The 23,651-nt window shown below is 43.7% G+C and overlaps 2 protein-coding genes across 9 annotated transcripts in view; both read right to left on the bottom strand.

The window, feature by feature from the left end:
- Positions 1-23,651, bottom strand: part of EXT2 (exostosin glycosyltransferase 2) — a 137,983-nt gene that overhangs the window by 112,952 nt on the left and 1,380 nt on the right. The window contains exons 1-4 of one of the 5 annotated variants that reach the window (XM_060159354.1): positions 16,571-17,115; positions 7,035-7,128; positions 6,099-6,664; positions 5,073-5,162 (exon numbers count right to left, since the gene is read on the bottom strand). In XM_060159354.1, coding sequence (XP_060015337.1) covers positions 5,073-5,162; positions 6,099-6,634 — 626 coding nt within the window. In that variant the 5' untranslated portion in view covers positions 6,635-6,664; positions 7,035-7,128; positions 16,571-17,115. Of the gene's footprint in view, positions 1-5,072; positions 5,163-6,098; positions 6,665-7,034; positions 7,129-16,411; positions 16,429-16,570; positions 17,126-23,651 lie in introns of those variants that run through there. The other 4 variants (XM_060159355.1, XM_060159353.1, XM_060159357.1 and 1 more) reach the window with 4 other exon arrangements.
- Positions 6,556-23,651, bottom strand: part of ACCS (1-aminocyclopropane-1-carboxylate synthase homolog (inactive)) — a 34,994-nt gene continuing 17,898 nt past the window's right edge. The window contains exons 16-17 of one of the 4 annotated variants that reach the window (XR_009542371.1): positions 23,557-23,609; positions 7,092-7,128 (exon numbers count right to left, since the gene is read on the bottom strand). The gene's annotated coding sequence lies outside the window, so the exon portion shown is untranslated. Of the gene's footprint in view, positions 6,665-7,062; positions 7,129-21,948; positions 23,610-23,651 lie in introns of those variants that run through there. The other 3 variants (XM_060159361.1, XM_060159360.1, XM_060159359.1) reach the window with 3 other exon arrangements.

Genomic DNA, 23,651 nt, shown 5'->3' on the forward strand with positions numbered 1-23,651 from the left:
AATAACAGCAATAATAATAGGTCTGTACAGGACAACTGGCTGGGGAAGTCACTTACCAACCCCACTGACTGGAATCTCAGGGGACAATGGACAAAGAAAGCAGTGGTGACAGCAAAGTATCACATTTCATGTTGCCCACACCCCAGCCTCTCTCCAATTCCCGCCCCGAGCAGTTCTTTCCACTGTCATCCCAGAGCTCCGTGTGCATCACGTAACCTCTACCAGCTCTCACCATCCATTCCAGCTACTCAGTCTTATTAACGCAATTCCGTCTACAGGAAGCAGAATCCAGAACTGGACATTTAGTGCTTCTCTTGCAGTCTGTATGCAGGAGCTTTTATTCTCCTTAGTTAGAAAGCCAAGAAGACTCTGTTTTAATTGGATCCAGCAAGTAGTACAATGACACTTCATCAGAAAGGAAGCAGGTGTATATCACACCAACTTTTACAGTTATTCTGCCCCTGGGGCTGCAAACCCATCAAATCACTTACTGGGGCAGAGTGATGCCAGTTCCATGCACTGCACAGTCTGAGCCAAAGTGTATGAACTGAAAAGCCACATTCTGTGCCATCTTGATTGCTACCAATCCCCTCCCTGCCCTGATGACAGCCTACATTCCCTTCTAACATGACCAGTGTAAGTTCAAAGATTTTCAAACCACCCCTGGAAATCCCAATGTGTTTGTTTAAGCTTTAGGAAACCAAGAATTGGTCAGGGAGGTAACGTGCAGGCTAAAAACCTCTCCAGCTGCCAGTCCTCTATGTAAGACTCAGTAACTAGCCTTCGTATCAACATACGGTCTTATTTTTCTTGAGTGGCATTCAGCAATGAATCCGTCCAACATGAATCTGGGTGGGTTCCATGACCATGATGGCAAGCAGACTGCATGGGTCCCCACAACCTATGTGCAGAGAAGCAAACACTGATCCGACATACAGGCACCAAGCAGTCCAGGTAAGCCAGGGTAGTGGGTGATGAGGTAATTACACCCACACCCCAGAGGACAGGAGCATGTGGTATGTAGTGAGAAAGGAAGCGGGTGTACATGATGCCAACTTTTACTGTTACTCTGTACCTGGAGCCCTGGGGGTAAGGGAGGGGGTTAAGCACTGGTAGGAGGAAAGCATGCAACCCGAAGCATGTCTCCTGCCACAGATCACACATGTGCAATCTGGTGTGTGATCTTAGGAAGAGTCACCACTGCAATTAGTCAAACAAGCCGCACACCGGCCCTTCTGCTAAGACTTCAACTCGAAGTCACTGTATCTTCTTCTGCCAAGCTTTCCCTAACATTATAATGGAGAAAAAATTGTAAGTCTCCCTTGTTTTACAGAACACGTGTTTTACACTGACTGAAAAGTAAATTTCTGAGAAGCACATTCTGTTTTCCCATTATGTATCCCCAAATCAGAGATCCGTTCCAAAGCCGCAGAGACTGAATACAAACCTTGCAGCTAAGAAAGCATCACTATGATGACCACACTCACACCAGGCGTTCTATCACTGCAAGTGTCACCAGAATCTTCAGCACTTCCCGGGACTTCCTGACTCAGGGACATCACCAACCCTCCTCCTCTCAGCCTGGCCTCGTGGACTCAGCATCCCTACCCTGGGTCTTTCCGCTCTCACAGCTCGCCTCCTCCCATGTGAGTATTCACAGAGCCTGAACACAGTTCGTCTGCAAGTGTATCTTTTGCTTCCTTTTAATCAGGCCTGCAAATTCCTCAAATATAAAGCTTCACGTTTTAGGTTTTTCAAAAAGAGAAACTGACCAATTCTACTGATTATCGTTGTTTGTTTACTGACTCAAACTGTAAAAAAAAAAAAAAAAAAAAAAATTATGAGACAACTACATTTGAGCAATGGCTAGATACTTGGTGAATATCTGGTGGTATTAAAGAACTACTGTTAATTTTTTTAGGTATGATAATAGTATTGTAGTTATATATATATATATTTTGGCTGCATTGGGTCTTCGTTGCTGTGCGTGGGCTTACTCTAGTTGTGGTGCTACTCTTCGCTGCAGTGTGCGGGCTTCTCATTGTGGTGGCTTCTCTTGTTGCGGAGCACGGGCTCTAGGTGCGCGGGCTTCAGTAGTTGTGGCATGTGGGCTCAGCAGTTGTGGTTCGCGGGCTCTAGAGCGCAGGCTCAGTAGTGGTGGCGCACGGGCTTAGTTGCTCCGCGGCATGTGGGATCTTCCCGGACCAGGGCTCGAACCCGTGTCCCCTGCATTGGCAAGCGGATTCTTAACCACTGAGCCATCAGGGAAGCCCCTGTAGTTACATTTTTTAAAAAGCTCTTATGCAGAGCCTCAAATGAAATGTTTACAGATGTAATGATATAACATCTGGGATTTGCTTCTAGATAATCTAGCGAGGAGCAGGTAAGAATACAGATAAATCAAGTTGACAACATCACAGCTGGACAGTGGGTGTGCGGGGCTCACTGTACTGGTTTCTCTTCTTTTATATAAGTTTAAAAGTTTCCGTAAGAAGTTTAAATAAATATACACCCATACGAAAGTAGAAATTTGTGAGAGATACGTGCAAAGAAAGGATAACAAAAATCTAAGGTAGTAATAAAATTACAGAATGTGTCTGAGAAAACAAAGATCAGTAAAGTCAGACATTGAAGAGGTACAATTTGCTGTCATTTGACTTAAAATAAAATGGGTATGTGAATATATACATGTGTGTTTGACTATAAATCCATCAAATAAAGACTCGAAAAATACAAAGTGTTGGATAACAGTGATTACCTCTCAGTAAGAGAGTAAAAAGAGGAGGATTTGAAAGCATACTTTTACCCTGTGTACCCTTGCATATTGTTCTAATCTTGTACCAAGAAGGTATATGTGTATCATGCATAGGATTTTTAAAACCTGAAAGAGAAAAACAGATTCAAACAGCATAAAAGATGCATTTTCTGAGCTGACATTTGCTTCAGTCCTGGTCCTTGCGTTTCCCTGAGTCAAGTAATTATTAAATAATCACACCGAGGACTTTAGATTTCAGGGGAATCTTAGAAACAGTCTAATCTAGCCTGTCTGTTTTCTAATTTCTGAATAATCAGATGTGCAGCTCCTGCTAAAACCATTCTACACTCATGGTTCTTGCCTCCTCTGAATCCAGAAGCAAGGACAAAGGATACGAAAAATTAACAAACAAATCTACTATCCTTACCCCACCCAGAAGACTACCTAGGCTTCAAAATGATATTTCTCCCATGGAAAGATAAAGGAGGACTATATGATGATTCATTACTTGCTACAGGATTGTCTATAATCACTTACAAAAAACACATGCACAGGGAAAATGATTTAACCTTCCTGACCCTTAACACCTAAGTTCCAGCAAGGACTTACGCTCTCTCCTGATTACTTGACACTTTGCTGCAGAGAAAGGAAACCCCTTTTAACGTGTGCACTTGATAAAAATAAAATACTTCTCCCATGCAGATACATATACCAAAATGTCAGCAAAAGTGAAATGTCCCAAACAGAAATAAGCCCTTCTCAAAACAAACCCAGAGGGGCTTCCCTGGTGGTGCAGTGGTTGAGAGTCCGCCTGCCGATGCAGGGGACATGGGTTCGTGCCCCGGTCCGGGAAGATCCCACATGCCACAGAGCGGCTGGGCCCGTGAGCCATGGCCGCTGAGCCTGCGCGTCCGGAGCCTGTGCTCCACGACAGAAGAGGCCACAGCAGTGAGAGGCCCGCATACCGAAGGAAAAAAAAAAAAAAACAGAACCGCAGGTGAAGACATTGCATTCCTAACAGCTCTTTCCCTTCCCTTCTCTACCCTCTAAAGTATTTCACTTTCCCAGAACAACCAAACGCATAGAACAGCAGCCCACTCAGGAACACTGGGGCTGAGAGCCAAATCAGGGATCACCTTGCGTTTAGATGGTTTCTACAGAATTTGTGTGGCCTGACTGCCCTCTATCGTCCAAAATGGTTTCTACACCAAAGTTGAGGAATGGTCCTGGGGTGTGTCTTTTCTAGTGATAATTGTATTTCCAGATAGAAACTCAATACTGACTCTAGATAACCACTTAAAGCAAAGAGGGCTTAGATTTAATCTTCTGGGGAAAAGCAGTACTAAGTGTAGATTTCCATAAATGACAATGCTGGCCTCCCACAGCTGGCCTCACCTTTTTCAGTAACAATGATCTTTTAAGAGTTAAACATCAATAAAGTTAAACATCAACTGTAATAAATAATAAACATCAACTGTAATAATGATCTTTTAAGAGTTAAAGATCAACTGTAATAAACATCAACTGTAATAACTGTAAGTTAGTTATAAATGAGTTCATATATGAACTTACAATAATCCTCTACCTTGAGTATTGCCCCGGACCCACATGTTGGGCCCAAACTTTCTGCTCTCTTCAGAGCCTCGAACCCAGTGATGGGAGAGGAACCTTAAGAGGCACCTCCCTCCTGAGTTTTCCAGGAGGCGGTGCAGTCAATGCACAAAAGGGCCAACACACAGTAAGCGAGCTCCAACTGCAGCCGTGACATCATGGCTGCCCCACACCGGATCTGCCTGTTCAGAAGTGTTATTAGGAAGGAAGGAAAGAAGCCCACTGACTGAAACAACAGAGAGTAAATGGTACTCAGAGTGCCCTCATTCCCCGGATGTTACGGGCTCCAATTACACAGCCACGCCCTCTCCCCTCAGTAGCTGCGACTCTACTTCTGGAAAATGCTCCCAAATGCGGAGAAAGCTGACACAAGCCAGTGAGGAACCAGGCCCTGGGCGGGGCTGGAGGAGAGGTTACGCTCAGGAGAGCACAACCCAGACTAGGAAGACAAGACAAACTTTTAAGATGCCTAAGATGCCACTGGGACCTAAGCTCCAACTGGTTTTCCCCAACAGACTTAGGCAGGTCTGATGCTTCTAGGTCTTGAGGAGGAAAAGGCCTAGGACAATTCTCCACTTTAACAAACAATTCTGGTTACAAAGTACGTCCCAGTGGGCTGAGAAATATGATTTCTCATGAACGAAAGGGTCTTGCATTTACTTAATCCTCAGAACCCTATCACGGGGACAGCCCCAAATACACCTACCTGTCTCTGGGGACATCCAGGGCCGTGTTATAATCTGGGGGACCTCCAGGCAACATGTTGAACAGGAGGTGATTGGTTCCTCGATCCCACCTATTAAGAAATTAAACATGTAGGAGAATTCACACATCAACTATGAAGAAACAAAGACAAGTCAGTTTCTGGATGACAAGTAGTCTCCCCAACCTGTAACAGGGCCTCTTCTCAGGAGTGCCTGGAGATCCCAACAGTGCATCAGGCACTGGCCTGGCTCCTTGAAAGTAAAGCTGGGGGATGTGCACTCCAAGCTTGTGCACTACAGAACTGCTTATGCTAATGAAAACCTGAACGCTACCTGAGTGTTCAACATTTGGTTACAGAAACAAAAAATAAACAGAAGGCCAGTTAAATACATTAGGGAACACGTACAAAATGGAATACTAAACAGCCCTTAAAGTCATGTAGAACCGACAGATGAAGATGAAATTATCTGGAAATACATTCATGATAAATGAAGGGAAAAAGGCAGCAAGAGAACGTGTTTTGTTGTGTGATCCCATTCTGGACAAAAATGTTATATACACATGCATATGTGTATATACTTTATACAAAAATGTATACATACATGCCTATGTTTTATACAAAAATGACTGAAAAGTAACAGCAAAATATTAATGATTATCTCTTAGAGGCAGGCTTATGGAATGAACCTTACTTTCTTCTTTTTGCTTACCTGTATTTTCAGACTTTTTATAGTGAATGTATATTATGTGAGTAATAAAGAAGGAAAAAAAGTGCTTAAATTTCAAAGGAAAAGCATGGGAAGCATCCTTAGCTTCTAAACGTTAAGAGGCTGGGAACCCACAGCAGTGGCACGGGAGGGTGGTACAGAGGCCAGGTGCCCAAAGCACCGGTCCTCCTACAAGTCAGTCGCTCATCCACTCACCCCCATATGAGATAAGAGACAAGCAGGCAGCCGGACACCAGCTCAAGAGAACCACTAGCTCTGCCCCGCCTTCCCTCTAGTTCCTGGAAGACCTGCTGTGATACCTGGAGAGCTGGGCCAGTGCCTGCGCCGTCTCCTTCACGCGGAGCGCGTTCTGGTTGAGCAGGTCGATGGACGGGATGAACAGGCAGGCCCGGGCGATGTCCTCGGTGTAGTAGTCGCTGTCTGCGACGGCCGTGAGCAGCTCGTTGTACTCCTGGGAGATGGTGCTGCTCACTGGGACACCCGCATCATCCACATACTTTTTCAGAGAGTAAATGTACACCTTGATCTTGTTCTTGGGGTTGAAGCCACAGCGGTAGACGTCGAAACACGTGTGCATTCTGCAGCTGAGGTCGCCACGCTCGGGGACGGGGCTGTCGGCCGGCAGCCTGACCACCGGCACGTCGCGGATGCTGCGCTTCTGCACACTCCAGTCGCTCGAGGACTCGATGGAGTGCGGCCAGAACTGAAACATGCCCGTGGCGATGAGGCCCAACAGGACGATGGAGAAGAGGGTGATGTAGTAGATGCGGTGCTTGGTCTTCATTCTCGGGATGAGGGCAGGACCCCGGATGTTGTACTTGACCGAGGCACACATAATGACCCAGAGAGCCTCTTCCTCACACTCCTGGTTACCAGGGGAGAAGAGAGAAAAGTGAAGCTTTTAGGGTGGCAGATGACACGTGAAAGGACCGTTCAACTTTGAATCTACCTCTTTTCCTTAAGTGGTCTGATGAAATAATGAAAAGGGATTTTTGACCTGTCTTATAAATAAATAAATGTGTACATATGAGAATATGATGTATTTAATATTACATACTTAATATAAATACTGTTAACATAATGTAAAAATATTACTATATTCTATAGATATATATTCTCTGAAAGCATAAGCCGGTAAATGCGTGGGACCTAGGAAGAGGGGTACTGACCAAGGAAGAAAAGTCAAAAGTGCAGCAGCTGAAGACAGTTGCTTTATTTTGCTTTCAAATACTTGCCTAACATAAACTGATGCTTCATCTGGACAAACTGAGGTTTCGTTCATTGTACTAAGGCCTGTTTTCATTCATTCATTCAACCCTCACAGAGGACCTAAACAAAGAAGAAAGTGGAAACCTACCTTAGAGGAATTTATATGCTAATGAGACACAAAACCGTAACAAAATGCGGAATGTAAAAACACCACTAAGAAAATATCAAGAAAAGGCCAAGGGGTATTAGAGAAGATTAATCTTTAAATAAAATATATACTGATGTTTTATAATGAAGGGATAGTTGACACATTTAGATGGAAGGGAGAAATGAAGAAACAGGGAAGGAGGAAAGGAGAGGTGGAGGGAGGAAAAGAAAGGCCAATGAGGTAGACCCATTTCTAAAGATTAATGCCAACAATTCTTCCCACTGGTGAAGGTGCACGCCACTCGTCCAACCAAAAGGTGGAATCTCTTTCCCTTCCCCCTGAATTCGGGCTAGCCTTGTGACCTGTTTGACCAAAAGAACGTGGCCGAAGTGAGATTCTGGGGCTTCTGAGTCCAAGACTTCAGAGACCCTGTAGCCGATGGAAGCCAGCCGCCACGTTATAAGGAAGCTGAGCTCCCAGCTTAGGGCAACCTCAGGAAGACCCCAGGGGAAGCTGTGTGAAGCAAACATGAACCAGCCCCGCCAAGCTCTGTAGAGATGGCAGAATCCCGAGCAAATACATCATGGCTGTTGCTGTGGCTGTCTGTAAGTTCTGAGGTGGTTTGTTATGTAGCAATAGATAAAGAGCCAATAAGCATCACTGACAGATACAAAGAAAATCCTTAGTCCTCAGCTGAAAATGCAGAGTCCCCCTGTAGACCACAAATTAAGATCCTTACCGAACAAGCCCGACACCTGATGCCTAGCTACCGTGTGGGGAGGGTAAAGCCTTGAGTGTGACTGCATCATCTGGTACAGACACGTTACTGCAACAAGAGACTTTAGGACTTCAGCATTCCACATGTCAAAATCCCGATCTTCAAAATGGCCTCATTCGGAAAAGCTATTAATATAAAGGGAAATAACTGAAAAGCTCATAGAGGTCTATCTTAAGGTTTATCAACCATTTGCACTATAGCTAAACGGAGTTCTCCCCAATCATGTCCACACTGTAAGACTGCTTCCTTCCTAGCCAGCAGGGTCTCGTCAAGCCTTGAATGTTGCAATCATTATCAGCTTTTTGGGTAAAATGTGCTGAATGGTCATGAATGATTTCAACTTGTATCTCTCTGAAACCACGATCTGGAACATATCAAGAAACGTGCTTGTGGGCTTCCCTGGTGGCGCAGTGGTTGAGAGTCCGCCTGCCGATGCAGGGGACACGGGTTCGTGCCCCGGTCCAGGAAGATCCCACATGCCGCGGAGCGGCTGGGCCCGTGAGCCATGGCCGCTGAGCCTGTGCGTCCGGAGCCTGTGCTCCGCAATGGGAGAGGCTACAACAGTGAGAGGCCCGCGTACCACCAAAAAAAAAAAAAGAAATGTGCTTGTCATGGACTAATATATGAAAGTTCATACATTTTAAGCTTAAAGATTATCATCTTTGGGGTACATACATTAGCCATTCAATATATACTAATGGATTCCATGCCAGAAATGCAGGCACAAGAGCTATTTCACTTTTTCTGTCATTCTAATGATGAACAGGATGTTCCTAGACTGCCCTCAACCCCTACTTACCACCAGGCCCACCCTATCGTTTTCCTTCTCTCCATGTATCTCTCCTGGAGCTAGAAAAGAGGTCTTGGGACAAATGCACGCAAGGAGCTGCACTCTCTATATACCACATGCCAGAACTGCCCAACAGGCTCTCAAGGTGTGTCTATATCCTGAATCAGTGGTTCTCAAATACCCAGATGATAAGAGGCACACTGGGAGAGCTTGTTAAAACACAGAGTCCTTAGCCCCAGCACTGGAGGGTTGTATTAGTAGGTCTAAAATAAGGTCAAAGAATCTACCGATTTAGCAAGCCCCTTGCATGTTTATTTTATGCAGCTAGGTTTGAAATCTTCACTAATGTTAGACAAACTACCATTTAACATAGTAGCTTTTTTCTTTTTAAATTTATTTTATTTATTTATTTTTGGCTGTGTTGGGTCTTTGTTGCTGCATGCGGACTTTATCTAGCTGCGGCGAGCAGTGGCTACTCTTCATTGCAGTGCGGTGGCTTCTCTTGTTGCAGAGCACCGGCTCTAGGCGGGTGGGCTTCACTACTGTGGCATGCAGGCTCAGTAGTTGTGGCACACGGGCTTAGCTGCTCCACAGAATGTGCCATCTTCCCAGACCAGGGCTCGAACCTGTGTCCCCTGCACTGGCAGGCGGATTCTTAACCACTGCGACACCAGGGCACAGTAGCTTTTAAAACTTTTTTTAAACTAAAACCTATAAGACAACATTTTATATTATGACCCAATACAGACATAGATGTGTATGTATAGTATCTGAAATAAAACAAATATTTCACAAAACACTATTTTCACAAAACAATGTTTAACCTTAGTACATAGTATTAGCCACAGAACATGTGATGAACACTGTGTTCTTCTATTATCCTATTGCTTCTTAAAAATACTGGCCATAACCTACTAGAGCAATAATCCACAAAGGTAGTATCCACATATGACCTTTACAATTTTCATGAGCTCCAGATTGTAAAAAAAAGACATTACCACAACAAAATAAATCCAAAGATAATAGAAGGAATTAAGTAATAAATAAAAGCACAGAAATTAATTAATTAAAACCCAAATAGGATCAGCAAAGCTAAACCTTTTTTTAAAAAGACTAAAGAAATTGACATTTGGGCTTCCCTGGTGGCGCAGTGGTTGAGAATCTGCCTGCCAATGCAGGGGACACGGGTTTGAGCCCTGGTCTGGGAGGATCCCACATGCCGCGGAGCAACTAGGCCCGTGAGCCACAACTACTGAGCCTACGCGTCTGGAGCCTGTGCTCCGCAACAAGAGAGGCCACGATAGCGAGAGGCCCGCGCACCGCGATGAAGAGTGGCCCCCGCTTGCCACAACTAGAGAAAGCCCTTGCACAGAAACGAAGACCCAACACAGCAAAAAATAAATAAATAAACTCCTACCCCCAACATCTTCTTTAAAAAAAAAAAAAGAAAGAAATTGACATTTGACATAATTCTGGTAAGATTAATCAAGATAAAGAGAAAATAAAGCACAAATAAATACTAGAATGAAAAGGGGCCCATAACTCTAAATACTGCATGTATTTAAAAGATGAGATGGTAACAATGAACTTATACCAAAATATTTGAAAATTTAAATGAAATGGAGATTCTTTAAAAATATACCTTATTAAAACAGTCTCGAGAAACAGCAAACCTGGAAAGCTCTATAACATTAAAGAAACTGAATCAAAAGTTTAAAAAATCTTCCTATAAAGAAAATTCCAGATCCAAAAGATTTTCCAAGTTCTACCAAACAGTCAAGAAACAATAATTCCAATTTTACACAAAGTTTGGAAAAAAGAAGAAACATTTCCTGACCTACTTTAGGAGGCTAGTATAACACTAATACCAAAAATCTTAGACCAGTGATTCTCAAAATACAGTCTGGGGGCTCCAGGGGGTCCCCAAGACGCTTTCAAAGGATCTGAACCATTTTTATAATAACACTGACATTATTTTTTCACCTTCCATTTGCCAGAGGCTACATGATGTGTGATAATGCAAAGACTGAAGGCAGAAGTAGACACAAAAATCCAGCTGTCAAGTTCTTCCAAACATAATGAAATATATCAACTCACAGATTCAAAATGCTCAACTCCAAGTAAAATATATACAAAAAAAACCAAAAACAAGACAAAAACCAACTAGATATGTCAAAGTAAAACCACTAAAAAGAAAGCCAAAGAAAAATATTAAAAGCAGCCAGAGGGGAGGAAATCTATTCAAGGCAGATTAAAGAGCTATACGTAACAGGCAAAACTGTAAGATATTTAGAACACAAAAGAGAATATCTGTGAATTCCAGGCAGAGAATGATGTCCAAAATGAAATGCAAAAAATGCAAATCACAAAAAGATAAAATAATAAATTCAGTGTTACAATTAAGAATTTTTATTCATCAAAAGACATCATAAGGAAGTAAAAAGGCTATAAACTAGAAGATATTTGCAATACAGGTAACCAATAAGGACTAACTAGCAACAAGAATAAAGAGCTCCTACAAAGTAATAAGAAACAAACAAAAAAGCCAAAACAAACAAACAACAGAAAACTAAAGACTTAAACAAGAATGTCACAGAAGAGGCCACAAAATGGCACATGAACATCTGAAAAGATGTTCAGTCTAATTAATGGACAGGAAAAGTATGGCAATAAAACAGCAAGACATCTCTACCCACCAGCATGGCAGAATGTCAGCATCAAACACCACCAAGTGCTGGTGGTGACCTGGAGCCACAGGAACTCCAAGAGTAGGAGCGTGACCTGGCGCCACAGTCCCAAGGGGGCATCAGGAGGGCTGGAAAGAAGAGAGGCTGACACCCACTATGTGAGAGTCCTAGGCATCACACTTTGCTTCCCACCTGTCACAGTTTGAGTCCCCCCCATCATTAACCCCCCCAAAAGAACCAGAGACGAGGATGGGGGTGCAGGCAGTTTTACTTGGGAGCTAGAGAACAGAGCAAGAAGAGAGACAGGGAACCAGGGAAAGCCAGTAGGAGTGTGTTATCAAGCTGGGTAACAGGGGCTCTTTAGGAACCCTCTGAAGAACCATGCAAACTACACCATGTCCCTCAGAAGAAGGAGAGGCCAGGTCATTTATCTGCAAACTCCTATTCACCACTGCTTGCAGGTTGCCCGGTATTATTATCAGCTCTGACCCTGTACTTAACAGCCCTCAGAAGGTCTGGATATGCTCCTTTCCTTGATGTACCACAAGTCTGATAAAGACCTACAGTTCCCTTGAGGAAGGACTCGGGAAACATCTGTCTATACTTTCAGGGATGTTGCAAAGTTCTTCTCCAAAGAGATCCAGCCTCCCCCTCAATCCACGGGATACAGGTCTGAGAGCTGGCTCACATCTGAAAACTAGGTGATAGTGATTCTTCCACTGCAGCAGCTGACATCAGCCTTCTACTTGTCATCTGTTGATTTTTTTTTTCTGGTTATACAGTGGAACAGTACCCTAGTTGGCTGCCCATCTATACCCTCTATAGGAATGCCAGGCTCTCTTAGCATCACAGTGGGTCCAGACACACAGGTTTCGAGTCAAGCCTCACTGCTTATCATGGATATTGTGTCTACCTTGCCTCTGATGGTTAGTGCCACCACCTGGCTTCTGCCATTTCAGAATCCTATCATCCTCATTGATACTTGGGAACCCAGCTCCATGGTCAAATCTCATAAGGTCAATCCTGGCCTATGGAGGAGAATCAACGCTGAGCTTCTCAAACGTGCTGGTCCCCTCCCTGCGGTTCCATATTACCAGAGGGAAGGGAGAATGCCCTCCTGGGAACATGGGCAGGAAATGCGCCTCTGGCCTCAAGTAATAAATCTATTTCAAATGTCCCCCTCCCTGAACCTTCTGACCCCCACCTTAATGTTCTGCCAACACAGCTCTGGCACCTTTACCTCATTTACTCCAGACTAGGGTTTCTCAAGCTCAGAACTAGTGACATTCTGGGCCAAACGATTCTTTTCTGTGGGGAGCTGTTCTGTACAATGCAGAACGTTTAGTAGCATCCCTGGTCTCTAACCAAGAGAAGCCAGAAGCAACCCCTAGTTGTGACAACTAAAAATACACCCAGACATTGCCAAATACCCCCTGGGGAGGCAAACTGGCCCTCAGTTGAGAACCAACGCTATGACAGTCATATCCAAGGTTCCAGGAGCCTGCCCAGCAGCACATCAGGACCAGCTTGTCCCTGCAAGGCCACGAAACCCTGAATCAGGAGAGAATCCTCCCAAGAGTCACTCCCACTTGGCTTCACAGTCCACCGCTACCCCACTTTTGGTCTGACACCCTCAAGATTCATTCCCGTGTGTCCCTCCAGTTCCCGCTGGTCCACACGAGCCAGGTCCTACAGCTCTTCCAGTACAACAGCTATCACCCCAGCAGCAGGGGCTGTACTTCCCCACTTAGGCAGTGCTGAGAGCTGAGGGCAGGGATGGGCAATGTTGACGAGGAGAAGCACTACCTTGCAAAGTATCCACCTCCAGGGAAGGCTCTGCATAGTGTCAGGTAAGGAGCGCTTCTTCTCAGCAATGGGGAGAGAGACTTCTGCTGGCCCAGAGGATCTAGGAAATCTGGGAGTTCAGTCCTCAGCGCCTCCACCCAAAATCTCCATCCTAAGACTCACGGTCCCGCTTCTTCCCTATCATGGCCCTGACTTCAGCAGAAGCAGCCTGTCAAAGCCGTGCACTCAGCTTCCTTTGCAGTTCAGCCATAATTACGATGAAATTCTGGGCCTGATTTTCAACACAGTCTGCCCTCCAGCTGCAGGAAACGCTGCCATGGAGTGCTATCTTTCACAATGCGTCCCGAGTTGATATCTGGCTGATCTGAGCCTGAGCGCACCTAAGGCCTCTAAGGGGATAACAAGAGCCAACCAATTCCACCAGCGTCATCATGACCACGGTCCACACACTGCTCGAGCGCTAGAGTTCCTGTGCCAGCCAATGCTTTCCTTTCTACCTGAACCTCATCCCAACCCCCCACTGGTCAGCCTGACTACTCAGTGACGCTAGAGGGCACCAGGGGTTATCAACGCCTCACCTACCCCCAGCAAAGGGGTCCTGGTTGCCACCTGAGGGTGAGCGATTCCAGTCTCACAACGCTATTCTCAGGACCTGCTTTCTAGAGCCACTTCCAGTACCAACCGCCTTAGTTTATGTTCTGCCAAACTAAAAATGGCTTGGGTGCAAGCAGCTTGCAGAAGACGAATCCAGAAAGCCAGAGGGAGGGAGTAAGGAGAGGAGTTGGAGAAGAACGGAAAGCCACGAGGGTGCATTACCGTGCTGGCTGCCATACTGAGCTGGGCAGATGGGGCTCAACCCTTCTAGGGTCCCTCCGAAAAATGCACCTGAGAACTGTCCCTTTCAAGGACATTCATCCGCGAAGCCTATCCATCCCGCGCCTCCCCCACCCCCACCCCCCACCTGAGGGCTGTTCCCAGGGATATAAACTCACATTTCTGAGGTTTGCCTACACTGGCTAAGTGAGCGTCCACAGGTCTGTGCTGAACAGCTGAGAGAGATGGCGAGCACTTGAGGTGGAGTAAAAACTCTTAGTAAAAAAAGAAATGAGGGGAAAAGCCTTAAGTGAACAAGAAACCAGCCCCTAAGTCGAGCTTCAGAGACCGAGAACGCTCGGTGAACATCCTTGTACCTTTCACAGGCTTCATTACAGCACTTGCCAGACTGTAGTAATTGGTTATGTAATTGCAAGTCTCTCTTCTACTGGTCATTTTCTTGTAATCAGAGTTTTTCATCTCTGCTCAGTATTCCCAGCATCTAATATCATGTCTAGAACACATTCCATGTAAACATAAATGTTTGTTGAATGAAGGAGTGTCTATATACTTCCCAGTTCCATCAGCACACACACTGTTCAAGGCCCAAGTTTTGAGTAATTATATGGTGATGAACTCTGATCATTTTCTTTCTTGAATTAGAGTTTCCAAAGGGGGGGGGCGGAAATAGGTAATTTCACAGATGGAATTTTCTGTACCTACCCTTGACCACCCTCCTCTCCCCTAACACTGAGCTTCCCCAAGAGGACAAACCAAAAGGAATCTCCTATTAATGAATGTTTTTCCATATAATACCACAACCTGGGTCAAAATAAGAATTTCACAACAAGCCCTACAAACTTTAGCCTCCTCAAAGCACATCAAATCTGTCCCTGCAAAACACTGGAATCATCCGGCTAGATGTCAGGCACTGAATCACTGGAAAAATCTTTCAACCTCACTCTACTGTCAAGATGAGATGCATTTTCTGTTCCTGGAATTAGTTATTCCTAAATCTTGCCTGAATAACCTTTCCTTAGTGCTTCAGGCTATGTCCAATCCGCTTAGTCCAAAGTTTGCAGTCCCAAACTCTCATCTTCTTAACCTTTTTACAGAAGCCCTCACAGATGAACTCTTGGGGCCGCTGCTACCCTGGAACTTAACTCACCTGTTCCTGAAAACAAAGGAACCAAATATTAACCGAAGCAGGAAAATCTGCAATTCACTGCCTTACCTGATAGGATCCTTTACAATTAAAGTTATGTTATAGTGAACCACCCCTAAAAATGATTCCAAATTTAAAAAACAAAAACCTGTGCCCCTTTGTGGGAATTATACTATAATTAACACAGTGCATATAACTAAGGAACTACTGACAATAACTAAACTTTACTGCAGACCCACTACATGCCAGGATCTGTTTTAAGCATTCTGCGTTAACCTAATCTTCCTAACAGTGCCCTGTGACAATCTATGATTATCCTCATTTTACAGACAGGGAAAGTAACAAGGAAGGCTAAGCAATTTGCCCAATGTCACACAACTAGAAAATGCCAATGCTAGGATCTGGAGAATGGCAGCCTGGCTCCGGAGCCTGCGCTCTCTAACCCCCATGTGAAGCTGCCTCCCCTAATTACCCTTAAAAGCCTGAATTAGATACACCTTTTTCAGTCCTCAATTAACCAGCATAATTTGACAGACGCAAATCTATCCATTTACACCAGCATTTGCAACCAGATGGCTTAAGTCAGCGGCAGTGAGGAGTGATAGAAATTGAGTCATGTATTTTATTACTGTAAATAGCCTTTGAGCTCTGAAATTTACAAACTAAGTCCAGTTTAAGTCCTCAGGGCACTCAATTAACTTAGAAGAAGAATTTAAATTTCTATTTCAAGACATCTTCAGACAGATAAATCAAGGACCCTTCTAGATTAGCACTTTCCAATAAGTTACACCAAATAATTTTAACCTCAAAACTGTATACATAGATCTGGTTCCCGCCGCCAGTAAGTAAAACTCCAAGTGCCTCTGAGCTTCAAGTAGATGCCTAGAGCCCGGACACCGCTGGCCACCCTCCTCACCAGAGCATCCGGTCCTGCCCAGGGCATCTGGTACCGAACGGGACGCCACTGGCCAAGGCAGAACCCAGAGCTGAAAAATCCCAGTGGGAGAAAGCAGATCCCTGTGGCTCGCGGGAAGGAGCTGGCAGCAGAGAGAGGTCACGGCAGAGGGTGGGGCCTTCGGAAAAGGAAGCCACAGGATCCCGGGAAAAAGGAAAGGTGCGGACGGGGAACAGAAGTGGGCAAGGAAACAGGTGGGAAACCAAAGTGCTAGGCGGGTCGGGTGACGAAGGAGAAGGCGGGGAGGAAATCAAAGCGCACCCAAAGCGGGAATTCACAGGGAGTGGCGCCGGCCTCTTGCAGCCCTCGGACCTCCGCGCGGTCCGCGCTTCCCCGGCGATTCGGCCCCGACTCCGCCGCGGCCCGGGGAGGCCCGAGCCCTCACCAGGGGCCCGCCCGGCCCTTCCGCGCCGCGCTTACCTCGGCCACGGTTGCCTCCTGCTCGGCCCCGCGCTCGGTCACCGGCTCATGCCGCGGGGCACTGGCCACAGCCGCCTGGGTGGGATCGCACGAAGCTGCTGGTCGCCGCTGCCTGCGCCGGGTCTGCGGTAGCTAGCGGGGAGCACTGGGCCGGCTGCGCTCGGCGGCCTGACACCCAGCGCACTGCGCATGCGCGAGCGGCCCCTACCTGCGGCCCCTGCTGGACAGGAGGAGTCAAGGCACCGCTTAGGGTTTCTCCCAGATAGGCAGGCGAAACTCAGGCTCCACAGAGAAATCCATAGACACGCAGCCTCGTTCGTAATTAAAGAAATTAATTAAAGTTAAGCCCCATGCTTAACTTACAAAACTGTTTATAAAGCTGACAAAAATGTAAACGTTTTAGTATAATCGGTATTCATGCGCGTGCAACATTCCTGAAAGGGAATTTGGCAGTTATCCATTAAACGTAAAATGCAGGTAACTTTCCCCAACAATCCCTCTGTATGGAGTTTACCCTATGGATACTCTCAACGACGTTTATCAAAAATATTCATTACAGTACTGTTTCTAATAATAGCGAAAACCCGGACACAACCAAAATAAACTATGGAAAATTTGATATTAATCAAAATAAATTATTAGAATGTAATAATGAGAGAATGAATATGTATGTTGGTATGGAAAAATGTCAAAGACATGTTAATATGAAAACATGGTTTAAAACAGTAGACGAGTATGAACCTTTTTATGTAATAAAATATACATATATATGTATGCAGAAACAAGACAAAATATATATGTAGATGCTTAGATTCAGGCACTTATATATAACATGTTTTCTGGAAATAATTCAAGAAGCAATAAACAGTTTTAGAGGGATTAATTGTGGAGGTAGAAATGGGGGAGAAAAACTTTCATTTTCATTTTGTTTCTGTATTATTTACATGATCTAGCCTCCTACATGCACAGCAAAACCCCTGTCATAAGACAGTAAGTGGAGTCTAAAAAATTCAATCAAAATGCAGAGTGATGTTATTGAGAAGTTAATGAAATGACCCCACTGAGCCTATGCAGTTTACAGACAACGGCTGCAGAACCCAAATCCATCTGGTCTCAGCTGTGCCTCAGCACCATCTGGTGGAAGCTGTCACTTAGAACTTAAATATTCATAGGGATGATTCTGAGTCTAGAGACCCACTGGGGCTTCCAGCAGCAACAGTGATTCCAAGAATATTCTTGTGAGTTAATGCCTGCTTAACAAAGATCCAGAGAGATTGGGATGAGAATATTCTGAAGACAGGAAAACACATTCTGCTTCCCCACATCTAAGAGAGCATTTGCTCTGCTCTTCAAATCCACACCCCCCCCCAAAAAAATGATAAGAAATTTTAGCACACATACACCACATTTGAGAAACGGATAAGTGGAAAGCATTTTCACTTTCTTGTCTTTCTCTGTAAACATTTTAAATGAATTATTTTTTCATTAAATGAGGACTTTCTGTGTTAAAGACCCGTGTTAGGCATAGCCTTTGAAGAACCTGCCTATGTTATTCACTTTTTATAACCCTAAACATGCATAGTGCCTGGCACATAGGAAGTGCTCAATGAGTAGTTTTTGAATGAATAAAGGGTGCCCAGACGCTGGGAGGAGCTCAATAGAAAGAAAACAAATGCACAAGTAAGATTCACCAAAGCAGAGGATGGAGAGTGGCACAGGAAAATGTACACAAAATGCTACAGCAGGGGTCCCCAACCCCCAGGCCGGTACTGGTTGCCACCAGTCGGTAGAAAAACTGTCTTCCACAAAACCGGTCCCTGGTGCCAAAAAGGTTGGGGAACACTGTGCTACAGGGTTCAAGAGAGAAAGCGATCACATCCAACTGGAAAGATGTAGGAAGACCTCACGCAAGAGTTGACACATTTGCTGGTCCTGGAGGACAGTTAGGATTTTGACAAATAGAGGACGAAGAGGGCATTCCCTCAGAGAAAAAAAAGCATGAGCAAAGGCACAGATGTGAGAAAGAAGGAGAAGCAGTCAGAAAGAGCAAGTGTGTTTTAAACCAGCATGGTTCAACCGGTGGGGCTACATTTCTAGGGGTAGAAACCATGCAAGGAATTGGAGGTGAGAAGGTAAAGAAGCTGTGATATTAGAAGTTACGTGATGCTAAAGCAGCTGAGAGCGACTGCAGAGAAGAATGAGAAAGAAAACTGTGGGCCAGGACCTGAAGTCTCAGAAGGTAGAAAAGTACTTGTGGTTGGTGGTTAGAAGAGAGACTGTAGAAAGACATTTCATTACTTGCTCTGAAGGTACAGGAGAAAGCAAAGACCATGCAGAGTCCCGCGTACCCAGTGAGCCAGGAGAAGTGCAAGTGAGCGTTAAAAAGCGTGTGGTTTTCAAGGAAAGTGGCATCATCAGCCACTTTTTGTTTTTTTGTTTGTTTGTTTTGCGGTACACGGGCCTCTCACTGTTGTGGCCTCTCCCGTTGCAGAGCACAGGCTCCGGACACGCAGGCTCAGCCGCCATGGCTCACGGACCCACCCGCTCCGCGGCACGTGGGATCTTCCCGGACCGGGGCACGAACCCGTGTCCCCTGCATCGGCAGGCGGACTCTCAACCACTGCGCCACCAGGGAAGCCCCATCAGCCACTTTTTTGAAAGAGAGTTTACAATGAAGAGCAATTGCTAGTGTGGAGATGAATGCCAGCTTTACCACTTCCTTTACACGATAGCAGTCTGTAAGTATGGAGAAAGGTACATTCCCCAAGAAAAAAGACTCCGTGAAAGAATTGTTCTGTGGTATTTCATGTTGGGTCAGCTTATACGACACTGGCGGGCAGCCTGGGTGGACCAGAAAACACCTATCAACACCAGAGCAAATATAATGAACACTCTCTCAAATGGATACTGAGCTCACAAAAGAAGTAAAGAAAATATACAAGGAGCCAAAAATGAAGGTAAAGTGAGAAAATTGAGTGTTGAAGGTACAGTTTGGGCATACAAGTTGGGAAGATGTGGAGAAAACCATGTAAAGCTAGGCTATTGAGATGGACGGCTGGAAAAATGTGCTCAACATCAGTAACAAACCAAAAGAAAAACTTGTCTGTCTTGTCCAGAGAATGGGAAAAGAAGAGTCTCTGCTGAGAAGCTTTAATTTCAAGCTTCACAACAAGGTGGAATTTGAATGGATACTGCCAGCATGGTCCAGGAAGTTCCCCACCTAAAGAGTAACTTGAAGCAAAGGAAACATAAATCCCCTCTGGAGGGTCATGCCCTCAAGGCAAACTGCCCAGGATTCTGACAAACATAAACTCACAATCTGGAATTACAAAGCGCATGAAGAATAAACCAGTCAGCAGAAACTACAAACAGCAGAAATTTAACCTGCAGAAACTACAGATAACCGGATAATGAGAAATAGATATAAAATAAGTAAGTTTATGGTGCTCAAAGACTTAAAAGATGGAACTGTAAATATTAGAAAGAAACAAGATGGTTTTTTCCCCAAAGACGGAAGAGATTGAAAAAGTACTAAATATAAAAATTGAGATTAAAAATTCAATGCATAAGTTAAACCACAGATTAGATACAATTAATACACTGAGATATAGATCTGAATAAATTACCCAGAATGCAGATTCAAGAAAAAACAAGGAGATGGAATATAGGACAGGGAGGTTGAAAGAGAGGGAGAATAAAGGAAGAAAACCCAGGATGTATCCAGAAACAGGGAACAGAGAGAATGCAGTAGAAGCAGTTTCCAAGGGTACAGTCGCTAAGAATCTTCCATTATTGGACAGAGATGATCACCTGTAATGGATGGACAATAAGACTAACAGTGGGCTTCTCAACAAAAACAAAAAACAGAAGTCATAAGATACTGGTAAAAGTGCCAAAAGAAGCTAGCAGTCAATTTCAATTGTATACCTAGTGAAACCATCCTTCAAGAATACGAAAGAAACACATTTTCAGACAAACACTGATAGAAAGAATTTACCATCAGTAAACCCTAACAGAATTTCTTAAGAGATGTATTTCAGGAAAAAGAATATTAAAACCAGAAGAAAGTACTGAGATGAAGTAAAGAAGTAATGAAATGGATAAACTCATAGGTAAATCAAAACAAATACTGGCTGTATAAAACTATAAAAATAAAAACAACAAATTTGGAGATTAAAAACTAGCCATCACCCCCATGTTCACTGCGGCATTATTCACACTAGTCAAGATATGGAAACAACCTAAGTATCTACAGACAGATGAATGGAATATTATTCAGCCATGAAAAGGGAATCCTGCCATTTGTGACAACATGGGTGGACCTCGAGGGCATTCTGCTAAGTGAAATAAGAGAAATACAAATACCATATGATCTTTCTTATATGTGGAATCTAAAAAACAAAACAAACACACAAAAAACCTGGCTTATAGACACAGAGAAGAGAATGGTAGTTGCCAGAGGTGGAAGAAATGGGTGAAGGGGGTGAAAGGTAAAAAGAAACAAAAAAAAAAATGGAAAGAATTTTGCAGCAAATACCCATATATCTACTGTCTATATTATGCAATTAATATTTTACAGTATTGTCACATGTCTGTCTATCCATTTGCTGATCCATCATTTTTTTTGCTACATTTCAAAATAAGTTGCAGATATCAGCAGTTACATCTGAATGTTTTATTGAATGCATATCATTAACTAGAGATCAATATTTTGCAGTTCCTTTTTTCTTATGAGATAAAATGTATGTACAGTAAGATGCACATATTTTGTACTTTTTCTTTAAATTAGGGAATAACAGTAGCTTTGGCAGGTGAGGGAGGAAAAGTAATGGCAGAAGAAAGGAGCAAAAAATAATGATTTTCCCTTTATACAAAAATTATAGGCCCCATGTACTCATATAAACACCTAAAGAAAAGAAATTAACAAATTAGAAAACAAAAATACAATAGAATTAACAAAAGTAATAGTTTATTGTGAAAAACTAGTAAAATTGATAAAACCAGTACAAGACTGTTCATGACAATAACAAAAGTAGAGAGAGCAAAAGTTACCACTATTAGGAGTGAAAAGGGGATATTACCACATAGAGAGAAAAGAATGTAGTACTGATACATGTAAATGTAAATGTAAATGAACCCTAAAACATGAAGCTGAGCAAAATAACCCAGACACAAAAGTGAACAGCTATATGATCCCTTGGGAAACTTTATGCATGGAGCTAGAAATCAGAGTGGTGGCTGCCTGTAGGAGATTGGGAGGCTTACATAAGAGCTTGAAGGAACTTTCTGCAGTAATAGAACTGTTCCACATCATGACGGGGATAGGATATTAGTTACACAGATGTATATATATATATATATATATATATATATATATATATATATATATATGTCAAGGACATTGAATCTTACAGTTAAGATCTGCCCAATTCACTGTAGGTAAACTTTACTTCAGTTTTTAAAAATTAATTGAACGCAGTGTTTTAGCAGAAGCTCAAAAGACATCTGAGACCAGTACTAGACCTAGATGGTATCTGTAACTCTCCTAGGTACTTTCCCTAAATAGAATTTTTAAGTTTATTTCTTTTTTTACTGTATACAGCTTTCATGTGGTTTTAAAAACAAAAAGCATTAAAACAAACACAGGAGAACCAAAAAAGTGAAAGAAAGAGTACACATTCTCACTCCTGTCCTTGTTTCCCATCCTCCCAGTTTCCCTACCCCATAGGCAACTACTATTCTCACTTTCTTTTAAACTCTTTTTCAGACTCTTTATGGGAAAACAATGCCCTAAATTTTGACTTAGGGTGATGGAGTCTAAGAAAACATGGTGTCAAACATTAAATATCCTGTTGAGAGTCTTAGAACTGTTGTTAGAAATGTTCACATCAGAACTGGAGGTTCTATTTGACCAGGTCTTCGACCAAACTGGGGTTGTCATGACTTTTCAAAGCACAATTTCCAGAGGAAGAAAAAAACAACAACAACAAAGAGGCATTAACTAAAATACTAGTCAACAATATGGCAGGAGATGAAAATAAAGGAGTGAGAGTTAAGTGTTCTAAGGTCATTTCCATGTTCAGGAGGAGAATAAAAAAAATGATAAAGTGAATGTTAATAAATGAAGAGTATCTGGCAAAATAAATACTCATTTCCAGACATACAAAGAACTCCTACAAATCTGAGGCTTAAACAAATATTTTTTAAATGAATGAAATAAAATGAAAAGGAGGCAACAGAAAAACATACTCTCTTTTCTGTGTCTGGAAGTGGTTGGTGAGGAGGTGATGTTTAGAGCTTCTGTAGCCATATTGAGACAATGAGGAAATAAGCTTGAAGGGGAAAAGCCAACCCACTAAGGATGGCAGAGTGGACAGATGAATAGAACCTGGGTTCCCCTGGATGGGCAGATGATTGAGGTAAGGCCTGCTGGCCTTCTATGGCAGGAGAGAAATGAATGCTGAGGAAGAAAGGGTGTCTATCTTGCTAATACCCTGTAGGTGTCTGCTACAAGGACCATGTAACCTGGAGCTGCCTGGAAGCCATCTTGCCACCATCTGAATGGAGCATGTCTGAAAATGAAGCCACACAGAGGAAAAGAGAAGGAGAGAACACAAAATCTGATGGCTGTAGTAACTGGCAGAGCAGAAAGGTGAGCAGAGAAGATGTGAGGTGGGTGTAGGATATGTCCAGTCCATGCTCCAGAAAGGGAGACATATGGAACACAGCCATTCAGCAGAGCACAAGCCAGCTCTACTCAAACCAATGAGCTCAGTTCAGATCCAGATTCCTAGTTTAGTCAGCCTTGCTAGGAAACCTGCTTGGATTCTCTCTAAGGGAGAGCTAGGAGTCATCCTTCTGAAAATTCTAAATGGAATTCATCACGTGGGTCCTTCACAGGGGACCCTCAACAACAGTGGCAGCATCACAACAGAGGTCTCTGGAGAGGATGTGTAGGGCCGTCAACGTGGCCATTCTGTTATGACCTCCGGAAAAGCGGCAGGCATCCCAGTACAGCAAATCCTGGCATCAACGTATCCTGGAAGTGGGAGTAGAAACGAGTGCTACTTAGCCAACGATG

Source organism: Lagenorhynchus albirostris, chromosome 9 (genome assembly GCF_949774975.1).
Source record: "Lagenorhynchus albirostris chromosome 9, mLagAlb1.1, whole genome shotgun sequence".
Lineage (NCBI taxonomy): Eukaryota > Metazoa > Chordata > Mammalia > Artiodactyla > Delphinidae > Lagenorhynchus > Lagenorhynchus albirostris.